General features: G+C 41.3%; 7 protein-coding genes and 1 non-coding gene across 8 annotated transcripts; 5 read left to right on the forward strand and 3 right to left on the reverse strand.

The window, feature by feature from the left end:
* Positions 1-179: 179 nt before the first annotated feature.
* On the reverse strand, positions 180-1757 carry LOC145698414 (uncharacterized). The gene is made up of 4 exons (XM_081775617.1): positions 1599-1757; positions 1265-1513; positions 822-1213; positions 180-786 (listed from the first exon to the last, which is right to left on the reverse strand). Exons 1-4 carry the CDS (start codon positions 1641-1643, stop codon positions 180-182), a joined length of 1293 nt encoding a protein of 430 aa, XP_081631743.1. The 5' UTR covers positions 1644-1757.
* A 511-nt stretch (positions 1758-2268) lies between these two features.
* On the reverse strand, positions 2269-5108 carry LOC145699007 (uncharacterized). Its single transcript, XM_081776251.1, has 5 exons — positions 3964-5108; positions 3363-3895; positions 3056-3245; positions 2918-3012; positions 2269-2846 (listed from the first exon to the last, which is right to left on the reverse strand). The coding sequence occupies exons 1-5, from the start codon at positions 5074-5076 to the stop codon at positions 2390-2392; spliced, it is 2388 nt and encodes a 795-aa protein (XP_081632377.1). The 5' UTR covers positions 5077-5108; the 3' UTR covers positions 2269-2389.
* A 1267-nt stretch (positions 5109-6375) lies between these two features.
* LOC145697689 (phagosome assembly factor 1-like) lies at positions 6376-8848 on the reverse strand. The gene is made up of 7 exons (XM_081774904.1): positions 8500-8848; positions 8373-8452; positions 7895-8157; positions 7657-7850; positions 7357-7520; positions 7207-7312; positions 6376-6634 (listed from the first exon to the last, which is right to left on the reverse strand). Exons 1-7 carry the CDS (start codon positions 8752-8754, stop codon positions 6554-6556), a joined length of 1143 nt encoding a protein of 380 aa, XP_081631030.1. The 5' UTR covers positions 8755-8848; the 3' UTR covers positions 6376-6553.
* A 760-nt stretch (positions 8849-9608) lies between these two features.
* Positions 9609-11983, forward strand: LOC145697197 (transcription factor Dp-1-like). Its single transcript, XM_081774362.1, has 7 exons — positions 9609-9790; positions 10028-10165; positions 10204-10506; positions 10556-10792; positions 10834-10979; positions 11031-11169; positions 11388-11983. The coding sequence occupies exons 1-7, from the start codon at positions 9764-9766 to the stop codon at positions 11667-11669; spliced, it is 1272 nt and encodes a 423-aa protein (XP_081630488.1). The 5' UTR covers positions 9609-9763; the 3' UTR covers positions 11670-11983.
* A 1221-nt stretch (positions 11984-13204) lies between these two features.
* LOC145698415 (bridge-like lipid transfer protein family member 3B) lies at positions 13205-18744 on the forward strand. The gene is made up of 14 exons (XM_081775618.1): positions 13205-13469; positions 13511-13668; positions 13713-13905; positions 13966-14380; positions 14422-14687; positions 14864-15031; positions 15077-15321; positions 16304-16322; positions 16378-16726; positions 16768-16979; positions 17022-17290; positions 17335-17755; positions 17795-17886; positions 18172-18744. Exons 1-14 carry the CDS (start codon positions 13299-13301, stop codon positions 18239-18241), a joined length of 3048 nt encoding a protein of 1015 aa, XP_081631744.1. The 5' UTR covers positions 13205-13298; the 3' UTR covers positions 18242-18744.
* A 10-nt stretch (positions 18745-18754) lies between these two features.
* On the forward strand, positions 18755-20062 carry LOC145697202 (transcription factor E2F1-like). The gene is made up of 6 exons (XM_081774366.1): positions 18755-19015; positions 19062-19195; positions 19237-19394; positions 19438-19691; positions 19737-19864; positions 19909-20062. Exons 1-6 carry the CDS (start codon positions 18888-18890, stop codon positions 19965-19967), a joined length of 861 nt encoding a protein of 286 aa, XP_081630492.1. The 5' UTR covers positions 18755-18887; the 3' UTR covers positions 19968-20062.
* On the forward strand, positions 18781-18866 carry TRNAY-GUA (transfer RNA tyrosine (anticodon GUA)). Its single transcript is given in 2 exon segments — positions 18781-18817; positions 18831-18866. It is a non-coding gene; the product is annotated as a tRNA-Tyr (tRNA).
* A 7-nt stretch (positions 20063-20069) lies between the features above and the next one.
* Positions 20070-20966, forward strand: LOC145697205 (transmembrane protein 18-like). Its single transcript, XM_081774370.1, has 2 exons — positions 20070-20218; positions 20260-20966. Exons 1-2 carry the CDS (start codon positions 20098-20100, stop codon positions 20586-20588), a joined length of 450 nt encoding a protein of 149 aa, XP_081630496.1. The 5' UTR covers positions 20070-20097; the 3' UTR covers positions 20589-20966.
* Positions 20967-22700: the final 1734 nt, after the last annotated feature.

The raw sequence follows: 22700 nt of genomic DNA on the forward strand, positions 1-22700 counted from the left end.
ACCTAATTTCAAAGAGTACACCTGCCAAGAAAACTAGTTTTTGAGTCGTTGATCGACCTTTATTTCCAAACTGGGACATTCTTCAATAACGATATATGACGAAGCTTCAATCATTGTTTGTTCGAGCGCAACTACTACTACGATTATACTACGTATAATCTTTTTAATAAAAATAATTTCTATTGCAAGAACCTTTCTTTCGTCTTGTTAACACCAACGAGAACGTCATTCTCCATCTTGAGCTCTTGAAGCTCTCCGCGTAATAAATGGAGTTCGACAGCCTTTTTTTTGAATCGAGTAGTGATCATATCGATTTCGTGATTTTTGAGACAGCGAAGCCTTCGAATTTTCGCCTCTGAAGATCTGTTGAGTTCATTCCGTTCGTCTGCCATACCAGATTTCTTAATAGTTTCTTGTGCTTCGTTCAGCTTTTCTTTTTCACCCTGCTGTTCTTCTCTGACGTGCTGTATCTGGTTTTTCAAGTTTTTGATGAAATTCGCATCAATCTTCTGGCGATTTATTGCTACTCTCGTGCATTCGTCTACTTGTCCCCTTAGACTTGAAATCTCTCTTTTTAGTTTCGTACTTTCTGGTTCCACAGATTGAATGTTTGTGTAAGCCATGGGACCAGGGAATCCAGGTCCTCCTGTAGGAGTCGCATATTCTCCATGCCAAGGAGTTGGAGCAGGTGGGAATAGAGAAGGAAAATTTCGTGAAAGATAACTATCACCAGGATGTACAGGATGGCCTCCATATCTGTTTTGCTGGAATGTGCCATAATAATCTCTTATTGTTGGCTGTCAAAGCATTTCAAAAGTGACTCTGATATAAAATCTAGCCAGTTCCTTGGATGACTGTACCAGTCTGGAGGAGGTCTGTTGTAGCCACCTTCATATCCTTCGTATCCTCTTGGTGGCAATTGTTCTCTTATGTAAGGACCTCCATATTTCTCCTGGGAAGGACGACATCTTTCCATTGTGTAACCTCCATCTCCATACCTTCCCTGATCGAAGCCTCTATCGTATCCTCCCCAGTTGTGATAGCCGCCATTCTCTTCGTTGTATGGCCGAGCATACGGATGATGACCGCCATAATACTGACGGTGATTCCAGTCCTGTGCGCGACAGTGCTGCTGCCGTTCGCGCCTCTCTATTGCTTTCTCGATTCGGGATATAGATAGATTTTTTCGTGTCTCAACAGGACGACCAGCAACCTATATAAACACAAGTTGTTCGCAATTATTCTTTTTTTCTCAATGACTGACCGTGTGCTCGTCGGAAACAATTCTGTCGACTGAATCATGATCTTGGAAAACGATGAAAGCTTCTCCCTTGTTTGCGAAGAGCTCCAACTCTTGAATGACCCCGTAGCTTCCAAAATATCGCCTGATTTCTGACTCCCTGAGATCGCCAATTGAGCCAATATATAGTTTTGCAGTCGACACAGTAACAGCTGGATCCAGAGTCTCATTCCGTGAAAACGCTCGCTTTGGATGGAGTACGTGCCCGGCAACCTTTATGTGACATAAATTATGTCACATAAATTATGTGAAAGTTAAAAGTTTTAACTTAAAACTATGACTGCGGAGAAGTTCTCACCTTGTGAGGGCGATTATTCATTACTTCGTCGACAGCGGTGCCCATGGCGAAGGTAACAAATGCAAAACCCTTTGCATAATTTGTCCCGGGTACCTTTGGTACTACACAATCCACTATCTCTCCAAACCTGGAGAAATAGCTCTTCAGCAATTCTGTAGCTACTGAGGTAGTTTCATTATCAAAAAGGGGGTCAGGATTTCACTCAGAAATCCTTACTGAAATTCGGATGAAAGAGATAATTGTAATGCTTCTATTCCTGACTGCCTTTCAAAAGGCAAATTTCCAACGAAAATTTTTCTTGCTTGCTCAGGCTCATTGAATTCATCTTCGAGTATGTGGTACGAGCTCTGCGACATCTGAAAACAGAATGTCATCTACCAGGCCGACCGGTTTCGTAAGTTCGTGCCTAACTTCCAGCTCTACCTTTTTATCTCTGATTTTTTTTCTTTTTGACGCTCCAGAAGACTCTCGATATTCAGAGGAAATGAATCTCTAGATTGAACAGAAGTCCCGCTAATGAGAACCGAAGAAAGATTCTCCATGGAACTGGGCGCGTTCGAAGTCTAGAACCGTGCACATCTCTGATATCCTCATCGACATTTGCAAACTGCTGGTCTTGCTGATTCTTAGTTAATTGCTTCATTAAAAATGATAATAGCGAAAATGTATGATATACAGTCAAATATTTATTTAAAATAATAAATAAGTTATTTATAGCGAATAATCATAAATTTATCATATGATTCGTTTGATATGATTAATCAGAGGGAAATTAAGATGGTCTCTTTTATTCAGCAATCAGGGTCGTCTTCATCGCAATCGGGTTCAGCGATTCGGGGTAGACTGTAGTCAAAAACAATGGCACTAATTCGCCAGTTCTTTGCAACCATCATCGGTCCCAAATCAGACCAAACGCCCTCGTAATACATGAAGACTTGGTCACTTACGGGGGCTGAAGTCGCATCGCTCACATCAACTCTTCCGCCGAAAGAAAAGACTCGATCGCCGCCGATTGTTGCTGAGGTCATGTACGCCATTCCGAAGATTAAGTCCGTTGTCGGGACGAAGCCGTCTTCCGATGTGAAGATCTCAGAAGACTTATTGTAATCCCAATCCAGGTCGGTGTATTTTGTTCCACCAAAAGCGAGGAGGCCGTCGCGGTAATTAGCAATAGAAGCGTCGCGCCGGTATGTATTACTCTGATAGGGTGAAGTGACGACCTCGGTTCCATCGAATGTATCGCAGCCTCTGAAATTTAAATGTCAAAACTACTCCACGAAAAATAAAAAAGGCATTTATTCACTAAAAAGGTTTCTCACCGATATTCAGAGTCTGTGAAGCAAATATAAGCTTTTTCATTTCCATCTGCTTGGACAAGAGTACGAACTTCGGGACCGTACACTCCAATTTGTGTCTAAAATAGCTTATTTGAAATAAAGTCATTTGCAATTTTTTACCTTGAGTTTCACTGGTAGTTCTTTCATTTCACAACCGTCTACGGAGTAGATGGCATAATGGGCTTTGAAACCTCCGAAAACGTAGTATTCTCCATTGACTTTTCCGAGTTGAGTAGCAAAGAGCCGACCCATGTTTCCTTCGTCAGCTGGTGGTGGAGTACGGAAGTCAAGATCAACTTGTGTTCCATCACTTATATTAGAGTTTAATTCTATACAGTGGAACTATCAATCGATAAGTGACGGGTACTCGAAAAAATATGTGCAAAAATGTGCATTCTTTTCTCTTCCTCATCATTATTCATTGTACCTGAAAAAAGTAGAAGCAATTCGCTGAAGCCATCCACCTTCCAGACCCCATTTATCATCAATTTGGCTGAAAGCACCAACAGGGTCACTTGTTGTCTCAATGAGTCCACATTCGTCGACCATGCTGAACGGGAAGAGAAGTGGTCGCATCAGTTGTTTGTAGTCTCCAACATCTCCAACGACCCTTCCTTCGCCGAGACTTTCTCCATCCCAGTCAAATCGTTGAATTACACCGCTGTTTTGTCCGGAAGAGACGATGATACTCGCGACGTTTTCAAGTGGTGTTGATGGAAACTTTTTCATTGAAAAGTTTTTGACGCGGTATTCTGAAGCTGGACTGTACCACGGATCACTAACCCAGACATAGAGAGGTTGATCAATCTCAATATCTGCAGTATTTTGATCGAATTCGGCCATGAGCACACCGTCTTTGAAGAGTTTTGAAGTTGTCTTCGTGTTATCGGTCTCGTGAGGACTTTGAGAGTACTTGAAGGTTGACCATCGCTGCATTTCTGAGCTATCAATATCGCTAACCTAAATACGTTAAGATTATTTTAAAGTCTCAAAAAAGCATCACGTCCGAATTATTCGAATGTTCCTACCATTGTCTTTGTGAAGTAGCCAGGGATACTTGAGAGCGATTGCACTGCGTTCATCTGAATCTGATACTGGTTGCTCTTGCGTTTATTCAGCCACATTCCAAAGAAGCGATCGCCGAAATTGCCCTGGCGACTTCCCGTTCCCATTCGGAAGATTTGGAAGTAGTCGCTATTAACACCAGGGGCAAAAGGGAACCAAACGTCGACCGTCACTTCGAAGTTGATCGTTGGATCATCAACGGTGGCGATGAGATTGTTGTCGGTTGGGGCGATCGGGCAGCTATCGACAAATGTTTGGCAGTTTTCAAATCCGTCGCATGGGTCGTAGCATGGTGGACGCTCGGGCATCTCGTGGATCGGACAGGAGTCCCAGACATGTACGGTTCTATCGAATCTGCATGAGAAATCGAGGGCGTAAGGGTATCCACAGGGAATGTCGTTCCACAAAAGATCAGTGTCGCTTGCAGTTGCGACGCAGTCTTCGTGTCCGCCAGCGTTATTCGGCTCTCCACGTCGCCATGAGAAAAAGGAAGCCTCTTCGCCAGTCCTTGTAGCCCAGCCGCTGGCAAGTTTGGTGTCTCGTACAAGTCCAATCATTTGTCTAGTTGTGACTTGAGAGTTGAACTCGTTAAGTTCTTTCTTGTTGTTGAAGAATGGAAGATAACCGCCTGCTAGATTGCAGTATGCTTGAGCGTCCACGAATTCTGTCTCGCCGTAGGGAGCTTTTTTGAACGTCAGACACGCTTTTTCGTAGATTTGGCCACTCTCGCAAACTGCATGGTACTTGTTGTTACAGTCTGTAGCGCCCTCATTGAGTCCGCTCACTCCGTTTCCGTTCTCGTTGATTTCAAACCAGGAGTTTTGGTACCAGCACTCACCCTCGTTTGCTTTCCAAGAGTCGAACCAGACGAATTTGTTGGTATACTCACTAGACATGATGCCTTCTTGCTGACCGAAGTTCGCGGGACTAGCAAGCCACATATCCTGGCTGAAACAGTAGGCTCGAGCTTGATCGTAGGTCATCAGGTCGTCAGAGAGATGGAAGGAAACGTCTTGGTCCCGGTTGATGTTCTTTCGCCCGATCGTGACGATGTCGGAGAGAGCTTGTCGGACCATCTCAAAAACATTTGCGTCTTCAACGCATGCGTATGACTATTTGGTTTACCAAATCAGAAAATAATATTTTTATAAATTAATTTTCGGCCACCCGAAAATTAATCATCAAGCCTAATTATGATTCAGTAAAATCTATTTTTGGTAAAACTTTCCTGGATCCATTGATCTAAGAGGTCACTAAGAGCTGCAATATTCGCGCTCGGGCTTGCTTTTCTGTCAAAAATAGCATCGAAGCTGACCGGTTCGTAAGTCGGGCTAGTCACTCCGGAGGCACAGATTCCGCTGCTTTGGTAGTATCTCGCGACTTCTCTAACTTCATCGTACTTTTTGATGAAGCGATTGGCGAGTCCATTCTTGGGAATCGACTCCCGAATTTGGTAAGCGAAGAGATTGCTCTCTCCCCAAAACTCAAGGGGGTCAGCGCTGCTGGATCCTGCAAAAATTGCCAAAAAAGGAGAAAGTTTCATTTTTTAGTTATCCTGGTATCCAGTTAACTAGAATGAGAATTTTGCTGAGAACGCTCCTTTTTATAGGGAGGGTGCCACTGGGCGGTTCTTGCTGCTGCGGAGTTCCAAAACAACCACCATACAAGATTTATCGGCCAAGCGATTATAGAAATTACATGTTTCAGAATGCGCGTGATGCGGCCGCAGGTTTTTATACGAAATTTTGTGCTTTAGAAACACTCGTGGGATAAGATAATTATAATCTAATCTCTTGTCGTACGCTGGGACATGCAATCTGAGTCATTTTTTCAAAGATAAGCGGACGAAAAAACTGGAAAGTTTAAGTACAGTTTGTTGCCAAATTTCCGGAGTCCAAATTTCCGGACACTTTTCAGATTTTAAGGGGTTTTAGTGGGACACTAACAAATTGACGATGACCCAAATTTCCGGAATTTTTTTTCAAATTAAGAAAAAAAATTGACGGTAGCTCATATTTTTTCTTCGAAATAAGGTACAAGAGGTTTAATACATCGACTTTCTTGTGTTTATCCTTGAGTTCTCCTATCAAACCCACTTTGTCGTCGTCTTTTTTGCGCTTAGACGACTTCTACACGGGTAAGTGACCATGTTTCGAAAAATTTTAAGGATGCTTGGTGGGACATTATTTTTTCATAGGAAGGCCAAATTTCCGGACATTTTTCGGAAATCTGGGGACAAAATTAGTCCGGAAATTTGGAAACATACTGTAATTTTACTACTTTCTTCGCTGCTTCTCGTTGGAAATCAAGAGGCTCCTGCACTACACGGATACGAATAAGAACGCCTCATCGGGACCATCCTTATTTTTGAAGGCTTCAGAATGATTTGAATCTTGTTTTTTGAAAGGCTTGAACAGAGGAAGGCTCACGTGAGTGTGCGATAGAATACACAGTAATTTCAAGGGTTGAATTTTGAATTTTCGGAATAGAATAGAAAAGAAACGTTTTCCTTTGAGGAAGAAGAAGAGTTGAATGAACGTTTTTCGTTGAATTTCACTTGTTGAAGATTATGACGGTTGCGATTTGGTCAGAGGGCATCACTTCGTACACCATGTTTCCAAATGAGTAGCATTTCTAGCGCAATCGTTTAACCTTAGCCGGCCAAAATATCATTTCTGACCCTACCGGCCAAATGCACCATGAGTGGTGCATCACCTGCTCATATTCTTGAAAAATTCAACTCAAAGTCAATTTCGTACGTCTTTGGGTTTGTTTTTGGGTTCTTGGTTAGTGTTTGGGTTTTGGTTTTAGTTTGGGTTTGGGTTTGGGTGCGGATTTAGGTTTGGGTTTCAGCATCAGATAGAGTCTTCCAATTCGAAGAGGGAGACTATTCGGCGAATTTTTCGGAAAAATACTGCCTACCGGCCAAAAGCACCATCAGTGGTGTCGGCGCCATTGTAGCAATGCACCATACATGGTGCATGCAGTTATTCTCAAAATAAGCCTATTTCCGAACCCTAACCCTAACCAAGGGTGGTCGAAAGGTAACCTAAGGGTAGCTTATCGATAAATAGCCCTACAGTTTCTTCCGTTTTTCGGAACTCAAAATCACTTCGGTGGGAGACCTAATTCTTTGACCCCTGTTCCATAGATGGTGCACCCTGGCCGGCTAAGGTTAATAAAGAAATGGCTATAATCGATCTTACCGTGGATCCCCAAGGGTTGGTATTGTTCGCCGAGCTGGTTCTTCTCAAACTTACCGGTTTGGAAATCGGCTCACAGACTCGACCCTGGATTTCTGTCCAAGACGTTCTAAAAGCGCAAGATAAATAACAATTTTTTTAGATCTGTATTACCTTGGATCAATGATTAGCTCTTCTGCGTCCAGTTCGGGTCGAAGGGTTGTGGCGGAAATTGGAATATTGAACTCGCATCTTTCGTAAATTGAAAAATCGTAATGACATGGATAATTGGAGTGGAGGATGAACTTTTTGAGCTGGTGCGTTTTACCGCAGAATAACTAAACAAATATTCAGAAAAACTGAATCTAAAGGTGCTTTCGAAGATATCGACGAACTTGACCAATCATACGACCGTTGGAAAAAGTTTGTTATCAGAAGGAGCAACAGTACACGTATAAAACATTAGAAACTCACCAAATCAACACCAAGAGCAAAATAATTGAAAAAGTAGTCAGTGTTGATTGATGGCTTGTGGCCAAGATGGATTTGCATCTTGTCCTCGGATTTGTAGTGAATCGTGTCCGGACAGCCGATCTCCGTCTGGACGTCTTGCGGGAAATCCCCAAACGAAACGACTCGGGTGAATTCTTGAGCGCGCTCTTCGTGGGCTATTTATAACAGTTTAGAATTGTCCAGATAGTTCTTGCGTTACCTGTTTTTGTGATCAGATCAAAAGTAAGCTTGTGGGGCGTTCCATGCTCGTCCAAACCGACCTCGCAGCGCTCGCAATGAATCACATCGCGAAAGGGGAAATGAGGCGCCTCGGCCATTGCCAAAACTGATCCATCAAAAATCGAGCAGCTCTTGACAACCGAATCGGGCGATGGGTGCCTCTCTTCGAAGCCGAATGCAATTCCACGATAGGTAAGAAGATAGCACGCCGTTTGCGGACAGTATTCTCCCGGATGAGTCGCTCTATTAACATTTTAATCAAAGTCTCAAAAAAATCGAGAAGCCGCCCGCGGCTTCGAGCTAGACCGTTGAGTAACCGCACGAAGCGCGGCTCTGGGCTCGGCAGCCCTGGCGCGACTAATTTATTTTTTCTTGAAGCCGCAAGCGGCTTCTCCCGTCTTCCTATAGATCTTGAGCATGGTATAATTTTATAACTTGGCACTAGTAATTTGCCTTACCCAAATGAACTGTCGATTTGGGAAAGAGTCGGGGAAGTGGCTTTTGAACTGATTGGAATTCCACTGTATCGGAGAATACACTATCGCAGAATACTATTAGCTTTCTTTATAAAATTCGTTTCATTACTTTTGTGAGATCGTAAATTTCAATTTTCCTCAGCCTCTGCGAAATCGGGCAAAAGTAGAATCGCACCCCATCGTTCGTCAGCGTCAAAGTTATGTCAGATTCGTTGTCTTCTGCGTAGCCCAAGTCGATCTGCTTCACTTCTTGCGTCGCCTTTTGAAACGTAGAAATCACCATTCCAATCGGACTTCCCAATCGGACCTCCCAATTTTGCGTCGCCAAAGCGAGCTCTGGAATAACTTCAAAATCCAGAGGCATTTTCGCGTTTTTCTTTCTTTTCTCGCAATTTCAAGCCTTCTCGATGTTTTGTCCTTTTCACTTCATTTCTTAAAAACTTATTTAAAAACTCAAAAACGCCGCGCAAAAATAAGTCATGCGACAGAAGAAAATGAGGAGCACGTGACATTTCTCGCAAGAGGGACGAAATGACGCAAGTTTTTAAATTGATAAAAAGAAGGAAATTTATTCTCAGGCCACATGTAACGTAATTGTCCTAGAAATAAACTTGTTTCATTTTGAAAATCTAAGAAGTTGGGAGGGGCAGAGGGCCAAATAGGCGGATAGACAAAGCACAAAAACAACAATGACAGTCAGATTGATTAGCACAGTGACTCATTTATTTTTCTTCATGATCCGATAATTTTATCAATCATAGCACAGATTCAATCGGGTTATTTATTTAGAGACATGTTCTGAATAAATGAGTATTTTTAATACTCTTTTAAACACTCGACATAACCTTGTAAATGATTCATTTTGTCATGAAAATATTACCTAAGGTATTACCTTAAAGTTTATTATCAATTTTTAATATTAAGGTTCATGCAAACTAAAGTTGTTTAACTCAAACGGCACAGTGTTATGAGTCATTTTATAAAAAGTATTTTTTTCTCTTCGAATGTACTTGACGACGAACTGTAAATTGGAAGAAGAGTCACTTATTCTCGCATTTTTTCCTCAGAGTCATTCTTCAAAGTTGAGTGAGATTATCCTTTTTTCTGGCGCGCGTGCTGCGCTGCGCAAAGTGGGCGCTCAAAAACGCTGTTCGATTGGCCGCGCTCTCGCCGCGCCCTGATTGGCTGAATGGCGGCTCAGGGCGCCCGATTCGATTCTCTTGAGTGATTCCTCTTCACGCGCCAAGAAAGTAATCTAGAGAAGTCTTCTTTTATTACCGAGAAAGATACTGAATCGAACTGCGCCGCCTTTGATCATGCAATTACTGTAATTACGCGCCAAGAGGAAGAATTTAGCAAAGAAGAAAGAAGGGATGGAGCAATTTCAACTGAGCAATGGACAGGACAGGGGTTTTATTGATTCTTCCTTTGAGAAATCATTTTTTAATTTGTTTTAACTAATTCACTAGATATTTCATAAATCATTTGTGATTGAAGTATTCTCTATCCCATCACATACTGGTTTACTGTTTTAGACTCTAGGCACTCGTAAGATACAGTCGAATTGGCGTACCATTACATATGAGTTTTGAGCAGTAGACTTGAAAGCCATAATTGTAAGTTTGCAAAACTCCAATCAGGGAATCCGAGTTCTGAATTCCAACGGTCAGAATATCCAGATCATCCAGCAATCGGACGCATCTGGAGCTGTTTCGACTTCTCGACCAGCAACAATCCAACAAGCCACTCTCAACGGACAGCCTGTTTTACTACAGGTACCAAAACTTTTCGGGAAGTGTTTATGTATTGTTAGATCGTGAACCAAGCTCCCGGAGAAAACCAGACCGTCACGGGCGGTCAAGTGATAAATGTCCCAGTTACGAGCAAGATCGAAACTCCGAAGAAACGCCCGTTGGAGGCCACTCTTGCTGTCGCTCCTACTGTACAATCTGTTCAGCCAGCGATTCAATCGCAAACACTCAATCGTCATGGAGGGCTAAATACATCTATAATGAGTCAGGGATCGAATGGTGGCAATGCCAGTTTTCACGATTTAAACGGGCCAGCTGCTAAGAGAGCCAGGCTCGCTCGCGGTGGTCTGAGAATATGTGCAAAAGTAAGCAACTTCCTTCATTCAATCAGTCAATGGTCATGTGTTCTTTTAGGATGTGTGTGACAAAGTCTTTGAAAAAGGAAGGACGACGTATTTCGAAGTTGCAAATGAAATCGTCGGCGACTCGCTGGGAACTGGCGATGTCGACGAAAAGAATTTGAAGCGAAGAGTTTACGATGCTCTCAATGTTCTGATGGCACTGAATATTGTTCACAAAGAAAGAAACAAAGAAAAGACTATTTCGTGGGTCGGCTTGCCGACTTCTGGGAACAGCGAGCAGAAATCCCATGTAATACCAAAATTTTCTCTAAAAATCTATCCCGTTTTTAGCTTCAAACTGAGAAATTAACCCTCCAGCGACGTGTCAAACACAAAGAGGGTGTCCTCAGAGAATTGCTCCTCCAGCACGTTGCTTTCAAAAGGTTGCTAGAAAGAAATCGCAAGAATGAAGAAGAAAAAGAAAAGAAACATTCAAAGTAAGATTCTTCTTCACAAACTGATTCTTCACCATCACTTTTAATTTTTAGGGCGGTTGTTCAACTACCATTCATCGTGGTGAACATGTCCCGTGAGACGAAAATCGACTGTTCGATTTCGGAAGATCAATTCGAGTATCACATCAAGTTCAATAAGTGTTTCGAACTTCATGACGAGCTGGAGATTCTCAAGGAATGGGGTTGTTTTCTTCCTTGATTCCAATTCCTCAATATTCATCAATTTATCCATCGTTTTAAATAATCAAATTCACGCTCTTCGATAAGTAAAGGTCTATTAAGCTCGAGAAGCCGCTTGCGGCTTCGAGAAACGAACAAATTAGCCGCATTTAGCGCGGCTTTTTCCCTCTTGCAACTGGAAGCTGTAAGATATTTTTTCTACCCCCGAATAAGCTCCTGGGCTTGGCAGATCCACAAAACGCCGAATTGATGCTTCCAAAGAAACTGCGTCACTATTTATCAAACGAGCCTCAAATGGGCGGCTCAAGCGCGTTGAGCGCGTCAATGTCCTCCCGTCTCTCCTCGAACCACTCGATCGCCGGATCAGACTCGACGACGATGAACTCGAGCAACAACGATCACCAAGTCGAGCTCGTCGAAATCTGCGAAATTCCCGAGATCGCGCACGTGGTCAAAACTGAAACTGTCGAAACTTCCAGAAGTTCTGATTGAAAAGAATTTATTGATAATTTATTGAATCTTTTTTTTTATCTCCAATTAATTCCCTTGTACAAAATCCTCAAAAAAGCAAGTTGATTCAACTTTTAAAAACTACTGTTCTTCTTATTGACCTTTTTCCTCTTTTCTCTATTTTCCTATCTCGATTTCAATTCTCTACTCTCTCGTTAAAGCGCCTCTTTTCCCGTGTAAAATATTCTAATATTATATTTTGGTATCTACCACCTTCAGAAACCCAACCTGGCAATTGTGAATATTGATTTAAATCGGTTTTTTTCTGAAACAAGATGAAAAATAAACAAGTTCAAAAACTCCAACTTCTGCATCGATTTCTTTTTTTCTTATTTGGCAGAGCAGAAGACAAGAGAAAGCAATATTGTAGATTCTGCAAAAGCTAATTTTAAGGGATCCCCCCCTGTTTTTTCAACTCTTTATCAGGGGTCTCTTTATAGCATATTTAGATTCCCCATGTTCTGGGGATCATTTTGATGTATCATACGTCCCCTTTACGAACATCTTCACCCGGAATTTTGGCCCTCGAAAGTAGTAAAAATGCATATAAATTGTACTTAGCGTGAAAATTGCAATTTTTTTCCACTTTTCAATGTCAACGAAAACAGACGAATAAGGGGTCTGTCGATAGCTTAGAATGCAAGGAGAAAGAATATGATGACCGCACTAGAATTTTTGGCCATATATTGGCGCTAGAGAGCTAATTAAAGCCAGAAAAGGGCTAAAGTAGCATCAAAAAGTTCTTCTCAAGAAAATTTTTTTCTTACTAGACCAAAAAAGTTCTCTGTACTAGAGATTGTAGATTAGGCTCTATTCTATCAGAATCTTGTTTCAGATTGCGTCTTTCTAAGCCAAATTTGGCTGAATTTCGATTCAAAAATGGCCTAAAATGGCGTTTTTACGAAAATTTCTAACTTTGGCCCCTCCTAGTGGTAGGTTTGCCTTGAGCAAAAAACTTCTCTGTACTAGAGAATAGCGGATAGCACCTGGGCTATCCGTAGAGCTATTATACGCCCAAATTCATCAGCCCGAATCGGCTGAATTTCCAGTTGAAAATGGCCAAAACGGGGGGGGGATCCCTTAATTTTCGATAATCAAGAGCCAAGTTGCGAGTTTTCAACATCATCGATTACAAAGGATTGCTTTTCAAATAAATTTTTGATGAAGAGCGCGGTGAAGGGATGATACTCGTAGTACACTCCCTAAACGACCAGAGCTTAACATCAGAAAAAAAAATAAGAATAGAAGCATTCAATAATCGCCAGTGAACTCGGGGGCAAAAATAATTGATTTGTTTCAATTTGGCAAAAAAAGAACGCTTTTTGATTTAATATTCTACCAAATAGCGTCCCCTTATTTCGATATTCGCGAATCTCCCTAACCCGGAAAATGAATAATTTGAAATTACCAATATTTGTGAAAATCTGTTTGCATAAATACCAATAGTACTCAAGGAATTCAGCGCCAAACAGCATAAATTTTTTATCGCGCCATAATTCTTGATAATTGATTTTTTTTCCTTCCAAATTCAGAATGAGAGAAATTGGACAAAATCGGCCTCCATTATCATAGAAAAGTATCGAAGAAAGAGCGAAATCGAAGAACGAAAGAATGACGAGCCTCATTAAGAAATCGATTTTGAAGTTTCTCACTCAATTTACGACCAACTTGACCCCGGATGACATTCAGCTCTCCTCGCTCAAGGGAGAGGCTGAGGTCAGGAATCTTGAATTGTCGACTTCCGCGCTGCAAAATCTTCTCAACATTCCCACATGGCTAAAAGTAAAGCAACAGCAAATCTTTCCAAAAAGTCATTCTTTTAGGTCAACCATGCGAAAGTGAACCACGTTGGGTTGAAAATCCATCTGATGTCGATTCAAACCAAACCGATCAAAATCACCTTCGATCACGTGACTCTAGAAGTCGAAGCGATCCAAAGTCCCAGAGCTCCTAATGGACCCTCCCCTCTCCAAGATAATAGGTAATTACAGTTGCTTATTCTTATAAAATGTCTATTATTTCCAGCTCGGGGACGAACAGCTACGGCATGACGGAAAGTATCATCGAAGGCATACGGGTGGAGATTAATGCTGTCTCTGTGACGTTCAAGTCTGTGGCTTTTACTGCAAATGTCTCGATTCAGCAAGTTTTGGTGTTTTCTGCGAAAGGAGATTGGACCTTCTCGCAAGATTTGCGAGAAACTCGCGCTAAGGAACGAATTTTAAAAAGTACACTGATTTTTTCTTGAAAATTAGGACATTGAAATCCCCAAAATAAGACGGATAAAGAAGTTATTTCCAGGAAGAAAATTCAATGGGCGAGTTTCCGCTTAGAAGCGACCTGGCCCGACGCAGCTCCGGTGAAACTGATCACGAACCAAGGAGAAGTGCGAATTCGACTGCGAAGAAGAATAGCAGATTGCGTCGTCATTGCGAACAAACTAGAAGTGCTCCTGGATGATCTTCTCTGGATTCTTTCCGATCGACAAATTCAAGCGGCACTTCTGTGCGTGAAATCTCTCAGTGACGCGATTGAAGCTTCCAGGAGGCAAATGATGAAGCTGCAGAGGTCGAATTCGGACATGTCTTTGGCCTCATCCGATACGGCTAGTTCCACTACATCGCCGGAGAATCATTTGCAAGAGTCCTCGCAACACTTTTCGATTAACAAATTGGACTTGCATATTTGTGAAGGTTTTATTCCCTTTTTCACATTATTCCACAATATCTTTCAGAGTCAGCCGATGCTTCTTCAGTACAACTCTCGCTCTACGACCTCGCGGTTGATCTTTACCCCGGCCGTAAAGCAGCGAAGTCGCGGAAAGAATTCATTCCCTACACTTCGGCAATGATGGCCCGTGACAAATGGGTTGAGCCAATTCTCAATGTCTTCAGAGATGAATTCAAGCTTTTGCGAGAAAAGTCAAAGCCGGTAGAAAGAGTGACGAAGCTGAAAGAAAATGTCATTGTTTTGAGGCTCAGAAATGTTGATCTCTACCAGGTAGGAAGTCGAAACAAGCATTCATTCATCAATTTATATCTTGCTAGATAAACCAAGTGAGTGCGAATGATTTGAGTAAGATTTTCGTCAGTTATCTCTTTTTTCAATTATCAGTCAATTCTGTTTTGCATGACTCTTTGTCGATTTTTTCTCGTTGGTTAAAAATCTCTTTTTAGGTTTCAAGCCCAACAAGACACAATAGCGAAGGAAAGAAATTGTTTTCTTTTGGAGGAAAGAAACTGAATCTCCCATCAGAAATCCCACTCTTTCATTATGAAGCTACAGAGTATTACACGCCAGATGGAAGCGATTATGTCCTGCCGCACAACAATCAGTACATACAGGTTCACAAAGAGTACAGTACGTCAAGAGAAAGACAATCGTTTTAGGTGAATGCGCCAGTGATAGATTTCGACGAAGAAACTATCATCTGGATGTCGAAGATTCTGACGAATGCTTCAAAATGCATCAACGAAGCTCTAGTTGAGCTTGGGCTCGACGAAGAGAAAGACCAAAGTGCTGTTGATCATGTGGATATGCTCGTAGATGTTATTTTGCCGTCGATAAATTTTGGAGATCTACATTTGGAAGCGAGCTCGATATCGCTGACGAATAGGCTTTTGCAGAAGGAATGGTTGAGAGAGCTTTTTTACGAAAATAATTTATTCATAGAAAAAAAATATTCTACAAGTAGACTCGTTGAAGATCGTTGACATTAACGGCGGCTTGGCATCGTGGACACTGTCCTCGGCGCAATATTTCTCTTCTTTATTGGAATATTCCTAGTTTTATGTATTATATGTAAAAATTGAATATCCTGGCTTATGCAAGTGTTTCCAAAGACATGCCCACAACGCGGAAGCACCATGTAATGATTTTGATTGTTATATTCTTCGTAACAAATCGTGCATTCTAGCGGCTCCGGGGCATGATTTATCTGTCCTGGCAATGGGGGCCTAATTTGAGGGAATTCTTCAACAGGGTCTACAACTGGAGCCGGTTCAACAGGAGCCGGTTCAACTGGAGCGGGGTGAATTTCATTTTCTCCATCGACCCAGAAATCGTTCAGGTTGTTTCCAATTTGCTACAATGTGCAATAAAATAGTTCTATGCTCAGCGTACAAACTCACTTCTTGATCATCAAACTGGTGTAAAAGTATCATGAGCGCTGCAGAGACAGAAAAGGCGTAGAGAAGAAAGCCCATAAATCCCCAAAACCCGGTTTCCGATGGAAAGGTATTTACAGCAGCGGCAGTTATCACGATTCTTTTATCCAAGTTTGATCATCGTGACCCTTATTTTTTGTTAAAAAAATAGCTTCAAACTTTCATGAAAAAGTAGCAAGCGCAGGCAGAAGCTGAGACAATAAACAGGGACCATTTTGTCTGACCAACACATCTACATTTATCCTCATTTTCTGCGAAACAATCTGTTTTCACATAGAGAAGCCAAAAGATATTCCAGGGGACATTCAGTACCAATAACAACAGTGCGAGCTCTCTTATCATCTGTCTAACTTGACATATCGAAAAAATGAATAGTTTTTATTTCTATGGAAGCAAAGCCCTTCAAATGGGTACCGCAACTTTTTCAATGTTCAAATATTGATCGAAAAGTACTAACAGATACTTACAGGTGTCACTAACAACGGAAATTAAACACAAAGCGACCCTCTCAACCAAAATCTCAGCATATTTGCCTCTTATCTAACCTGGTCGATATCTACCAATTCATCGACAAGTCGCCCTTCCAAATCCACTCGTCTAAACTTGCCCCCTTCATCGCTGCCACAAAATCGCAATCACCAACTCTCGAAAAGTACTTGGCGCAAACGGCGAAACCCCGATTTTGTCGCGCCGCCGTGATTGCAAAAGCTCAAGATGATCTATTCACGGTTCATGTATCAGATGTCTTTATCGAGATTGGAAAAACAAAGCCAAAGAAACTTATTCTACCCATTTCTGTTGATGTTTACGCTCAGTTAGAAAAACAGATCATTGTCCATGTTCCAGATGTTTTCACTTCCGTCAATCATGATGGTAAAAATTTCTTAGTCTTTCAATATTCAATCGTTTAATAGACTTTATAACTATTCTTCAATTTCTCGACCAACTGACTGAAATGTCGAAAAAGATGCTCCCTGAAGCTCCAGAAGATGAAGCAGTCAACAAAACACCCTCGCCAAATATCGACGTCCTCGTCAAATCCGCCGAGCTTGACCTCGAGCTCGTGCCGTTTTCTTCAAAACTCTCCGACCCTCCACCTGAGCCTGCTCTCAAAGGCATGCCAAAGGTAAAAAATCATTTTTTATTCATAGATTCTTAGTGAATTAAGCAAACCCCCTTCCAACTCCCGAAATCCCTGTTGCAAGTAAAACTGGTTCCGATCCTCGTCAAAATTCTGCCCGACGGGGAGATGACAATTTCTTCAAAAGTGCACCTTCTCAACAAAAGCTATTTATCCAAGACGAAAGAGAAATTCTCTAGCTACCTTCTCAACGGCGCTCGAGTTTCGTCCGTCGCCAATCAGCCCACACTAGAAGTACAGATCAAAGACGATGATATTTTCGTAAAAATTCAAAATACGAAGATTGAAATTTTAAGGTTGTTTTCTTCCTTGATTTCAGCATTTCTTAACTCTATTTTAGCTCAATCGTATCAGACCTAGGCCCATTCGCCGAATCGCCAATTCCTCCTTCCATAGACGGACCTACCATTCACATCGCCCTTGAAAACGTCGGCTTGATTCTTCTCCCCGACGTCCCTCCATTTTATGAGAAAACAGTTGTGACAGATCTTCAAGTCGGAATCGAGCAACTTTCAATTGCCAAGCTTCCTAATGGATCTCTCAGCATCGGAAAGCTCGTTACATGTCCCGATGTTCCTGGACTTTCAGCAGGTCCTCTGTCGATACAGGAAAAAACGGAGAAAGCTCCGAAACCACCACCTAGAAATCGTTCTCTTCATGTGCAAACAAAATCGGTCGAGACGCAAACTGACCCTACTACTCCTCGTTCTCTTTCGCCAGAACAAATTGAATACAACGATGGGATTATTGGAGATCTCCAGGTTATTATTTGATCCAAACAGGGGTTGAGTTTTCTTTAGGATCGCAATTTGGCTCTAATGCGTGAAAGAGAAGCCCTAAGAGAAACACTGGAGCAAATGCAAGATGCGATGATTGAATCCGAACAGCGAAGGTAACAAAATGTTTTATTAAAGTAGAAGATCAGCGATTTCTCTTCGAGCACAAATGGGATAAGTTTCATTTTATGCAATCATCTTCGCGACAGCGAATTAGAAATTTTTGTTGCATTTTAATTTTTTTGTGCAGAAATGGAAAATTCTAAGCATTTATATTGCTGAACAGCCTGTTCACAACAGGTGTCCTTTTCATACAGGCCATATGTTTTTTATCTATCCCTTCTATCTGCTCGATTCTACCTCGTGCCTTATCAAGTAAAAATCTCAACCCCGTATTCTAGTGAAGCGTACAGAAGTCAATTTATCGCGATGAAGCAGCTCCTGGAGCATCAGAAAAACGGTCTAAAATGAAGTTCCTGTATTTCAATTTTCTATAACTAAAACTGAAGTTCGTTCATATAAAAACGCACCAAACACACCCTTGTTCTTCATTGCTTTAATTTCTATATTTATTATTATCTGCGCTTGTTTTCCATGACACTCATGTACCTTTTCCTTCTGATTAATGAAAAAAAAACTGAAACTGAGTTGCTGCAATAATGTTTATTACTGTGATTTTTATATAATTCCTTTTTTCTCTCTTTCCTTGACCTAAAATGATAAGCTGATTTATTTGAAAAATCACCGTGTTGTCTTGTTTAAAAGTTTGTAAAGTCCTCTCAAAAGTTTATTTATTTTTATAATTTCCCGAACATTTCAGCAAAAAAGAAGTATCAATGCAAAAAATCCATGATTTTAAAAATTAGGGACCCCCTTTTTAATTATTCTTTTGGTAAAATTCTTCGAAGGAAAACTTAAAAAGGTGCCCATTTTAAATATTTATTAATTAACCATTAAAATATATATAAATTCGATTCTAATATATATTCTCAATTTCAGCTCGTTCTCAACCGTCGATAGCTCAGTTGGCAGAGCGGGAGACTGTAGAGGGTTAGCAGTTATCTCTAGGTCACTGGTTCGAATCCGGTTCGACGGAAACTTTTTCGCCGCTGTTTTTATGGAGCCGCGCATGTCAAGTCTTGGTTCGAGCATTCCAAGGCCGAATTTGAGCCATTGCAGTTCGCCGAGGTTTTTTACCGATGGAGATGAATCGGATAACACACCAAATCGTAAAGCAGATACTAGGTAAGCCCTGAAAAGCCAAAGAATCGAGTAAATCGGGCGATTTCAGCTTGGGCGCTACAGCAAAACGCTTCGTTACTCTACTAACATCATCAAATGACCAAACAATCGAACTCAATGAAGCTGCAAGACGCCTTCAAGCTCCAAAAAGACGAATTTATGATGTAACGAACGTCTTGGAAGGTTTTTCAAGCACTTTTTCATTTTTGTAAAACCCGCTTCAGGTATTGGACTGGTCGCGAAAAAGACAAAAAATCACTTCCAATGGGTCGGTGGAGATGTAGATACTGAAAACAGCGTTGAAAACGACGAGCAAGAAATCGCAAATTTGAGAAAACGAGACGCAGAGCTAACCCAAGCAATTGAACAACAAGAGATTCAGGTATCTCCTTGTTGTCTCCCGAAATATATATTTTTCTTTCAAGCTTCGATCACTGACGGAGTGCAACGACGAATTAGGATACGTCACTTGCGATGATTTACGGTCGATATTCCGAAATCACCTCGTTCTTTGCTTGAAAGCACCGCCAGATACGAAGGTAGAAGTTCCAGAGCCATCAGCAGGGACGGAGTTTCCTTATGAAATGCGACTCAAATCTACGAAGGGAGTGATTGATTGTTACTTGTGCCCAGAAGATATTCAAGGCGCGAGTATGAGTGCATCAGCGCTTGAAAATAGGTAACGAGGAATTCCCGTCTTTCTTGTTCTATTTCAAAATTTTAGTAAACGAGATACGACTCTGACGACAGAAGACGAGGAATCAGAAGTCGCCGACAACGCAAACAGTTCGCACAACGATTCGAATGGAAGCACCAGTCGGTTTCTTCCATTTTCGCCTCTCTCAGAAGCAGGTCCGTTTTTCCTCCTTTTTCTTAAGATTCAGCTCATTTTGTAGACTACCTGTTCACATTGGACGAGAACGAAGGCCTTCAGAATCTCTTCGACATTCAATAGTTTCAATCTTGTCTCAACTGCCCAAAGTCATCCAAATTCAAAGATATTCTGTACAAAACTTTCAACTGACCAATCAATTCGCGACCAGATCCTGTCAGAAACAAGTCCTTGATAACCTTTGCCTTCAGAAATGGAAGTCAACTGGGAACCGGAATCGGAGCCTTCCTTCGATCTTTATTGGAGGCATTTTGATATTTCCTCGGAGGACAAGCTGTTTTGGATTTTACCTGGATTCCATCTCTTTCACTTCTGTATGATTGATTTTACTTTGTTGTACTTGATGCTCTTTTAGTGCTGTTATTTCTTTGCTGGAACCACGAGATGTCTCAAATCTTTAACTTCGCCCTTCTTGGAAGCTTCCTCCTCGGCGCGGAAAAGATCAACGAATTCATGGCTAGTCAAACCTGGCTTTCAAAGACAAACTATTTCGACTCTTCTGGAATGTTTTTTACCTTCGCCATTTCCTTCCCCGTCATAACTCATTTGCTCATTCTTGTGATTCTATGGGTGAAAAGAACGGCCGATCAATTGGTCAAGGTGAAACGACAAGAGGTCAGAATGAAGTTGAAGAAATCGCGCGAAGGAGAAGTCAAGGAAGACGAGCCAAAGAAAGACAAATGAGATCAACGATTTCTTAGACACAATTATCATTTTCTGTGCAATTTTAGTAACCCCTCTCTCTGCCTTTACTATGTTAGTAACACTTATCTGTATATCAAAATCATACCTACAATCTATCATTTATCTTTTCTCCTTCAAGATGCTACGCAGTGCAATAAGAAATCGGATCGCCACTAGATCTTCTGTGGTGCTATTTGGAGACCCATCGAAATCATTCAAAATAATCGACCAGGAAGGAAAATCGAATGAACACAACTGGGGTGAAGATGCTTTCAGTCTTTTTGACCTGTCCGACTTTGATAAGAAGAAGACAATGATCGCTACACCTCTTGGAATCACGGGACTATCGTTGATGGGATTGGGAGGATATGATCTTGGGATAGGTCCGTTATTTCATTGAAAATCATTGTTTCTTTCAAATTTCGACCTTTTCAAAGAACAAATCTGCTTGAGCTCAATAATACTTACGGCTCCTTTGCGATCGGATACTTGGGATTTTACCTGACGCACATGGCTGTTACAAACAACTTTGCTGGATTTCAGTCTCAAACGAGAAGAATTCGTCAACTAGAGAACAAAACATATCCGCTTGTTGAAAACATCGCTGTCGATCCAGAATCGTCAGAAATCTCGTTCAATTTATTTTCCGGCGAATTCAGGTCGTTTCATCAAGAAGATCTTGAAATCATTGAAGACTACGCTCCTCCAGCTGATTTTTACTTGTCGGCTCTTTCGATGAGAAGCAAGGCGCATTACGACATGCAAGTGAGGATGAATTCCGAGTTCAATATTCATGAGATCGAAAAAACAACGAGTTCTTCATATTTGAGCTCTATTGCTGGCTTCTTGGCTCAACGAATGAACATATTGAAGCAGAACTTTGTTTTTGTGAAAGACAGCTCTTCTGGCGAGCATTTTCGCGTTCCTCTTCAAATTCCGATGATAACGAAGGCGCAATTCAACAAATATAAAGACGTCGCGATTGTACATGATCTGGCGAAAGCTCTTTATCAAAGATCGAAGAAACAATCGAGCAATTCTTTTCTTGAAATGATGCAAATTTCACAGAAAAAGTTCCAGGTAAAATGAGCCAGAGAAAGTCTTTCTCTAAAAGTCGGTTTAGTTTCGATACGTCATCTGTTTCTACCAACAAACTAATACTCTCTTCTGGACGAAGATTCTCGGCGATCCGAAATACAAGAAGAATTATTGGAATTGGAGGATTCATGCTTTTTTCCATTTTATCTGGCGATCAAAAACATATCTGATCTTTCCTTCTGGTCTGATTTATATTTATTTTACGGAGAATAAAGATGAGTAAAACTCGAACTGCATCTCATCACGAGTAGAATCATTTTGATTCTCTAAATCAGGGATGTAAATCACCACAACCACCCCACCACTTTTCAGTGGTGGTGGTGGGGTGATTTTTCACCACTCAAATGGTGGTTGTGGGGTGGTAAATCTATTGGCAAAATTAATTCTCCAAAAGTGAAAATAATGAATAAAATCGTGATAGCGGTACTCGAAAAATGATACCTGGCCCTTTTTTATTGAAAAATAGGCTTTGATGATAAATTTATCACGTCGAAAATAGTTACTGTGGGGAAATTTTTCACCATTTTCAGTGGCGGTGGTGGGGTGATTTTTCACCATCACCATTTTCAGTGGTGGTGGTGGGGTGATTTTTCACCATCACCATTTTCAGTGGTGGTGGTGGGGTGATTTTTAACCATCACCATTTTCAGTGGTGATGGTGGGGTGATTTTTTTCACCACCGACCACCCCACCATTTTGCTGTGGTGGGGTGAAAATGGTGGGGTGATTTACATCCCTGCTCTAAATGAATGCTTCTACGCTTTATGAATTAAAAAAAATGATACAAAAATCCGCAGAACAGGTCGCTTTGTACTTCAGGCCCACAAGTTGACTTTGCTGTTGTACTTTATTATCTATAAAAATTTTATCTCAAATCTCACAGTAGAATCTTTCAGGTATCTGCTCGACTCTGTAACTTCTTCGGAATAGCATTCTCGCTTGTATTTTATAAATTGCCGACTGCCATCTCCCGTACTTGTCAGGACTTGTCTGTTTCCGTTATTATTTTTGAAG

The sequence above is a fragment of the Oikopleura dioica genome, chromosome 2 (genome assembly GCF_907165135.1).
Source record: "Oikopleura dioica chromosome 2, OKI2018_I68_1.0, whole genome shotgun sequence".
In the NCBI taxonomy this organism is placed as follows: Eukaryota; Metazoa; Chordata; class Appendicularia; order Copelata; family Oikopleuridae; genus Oikopleura; species Oikopleura dioica.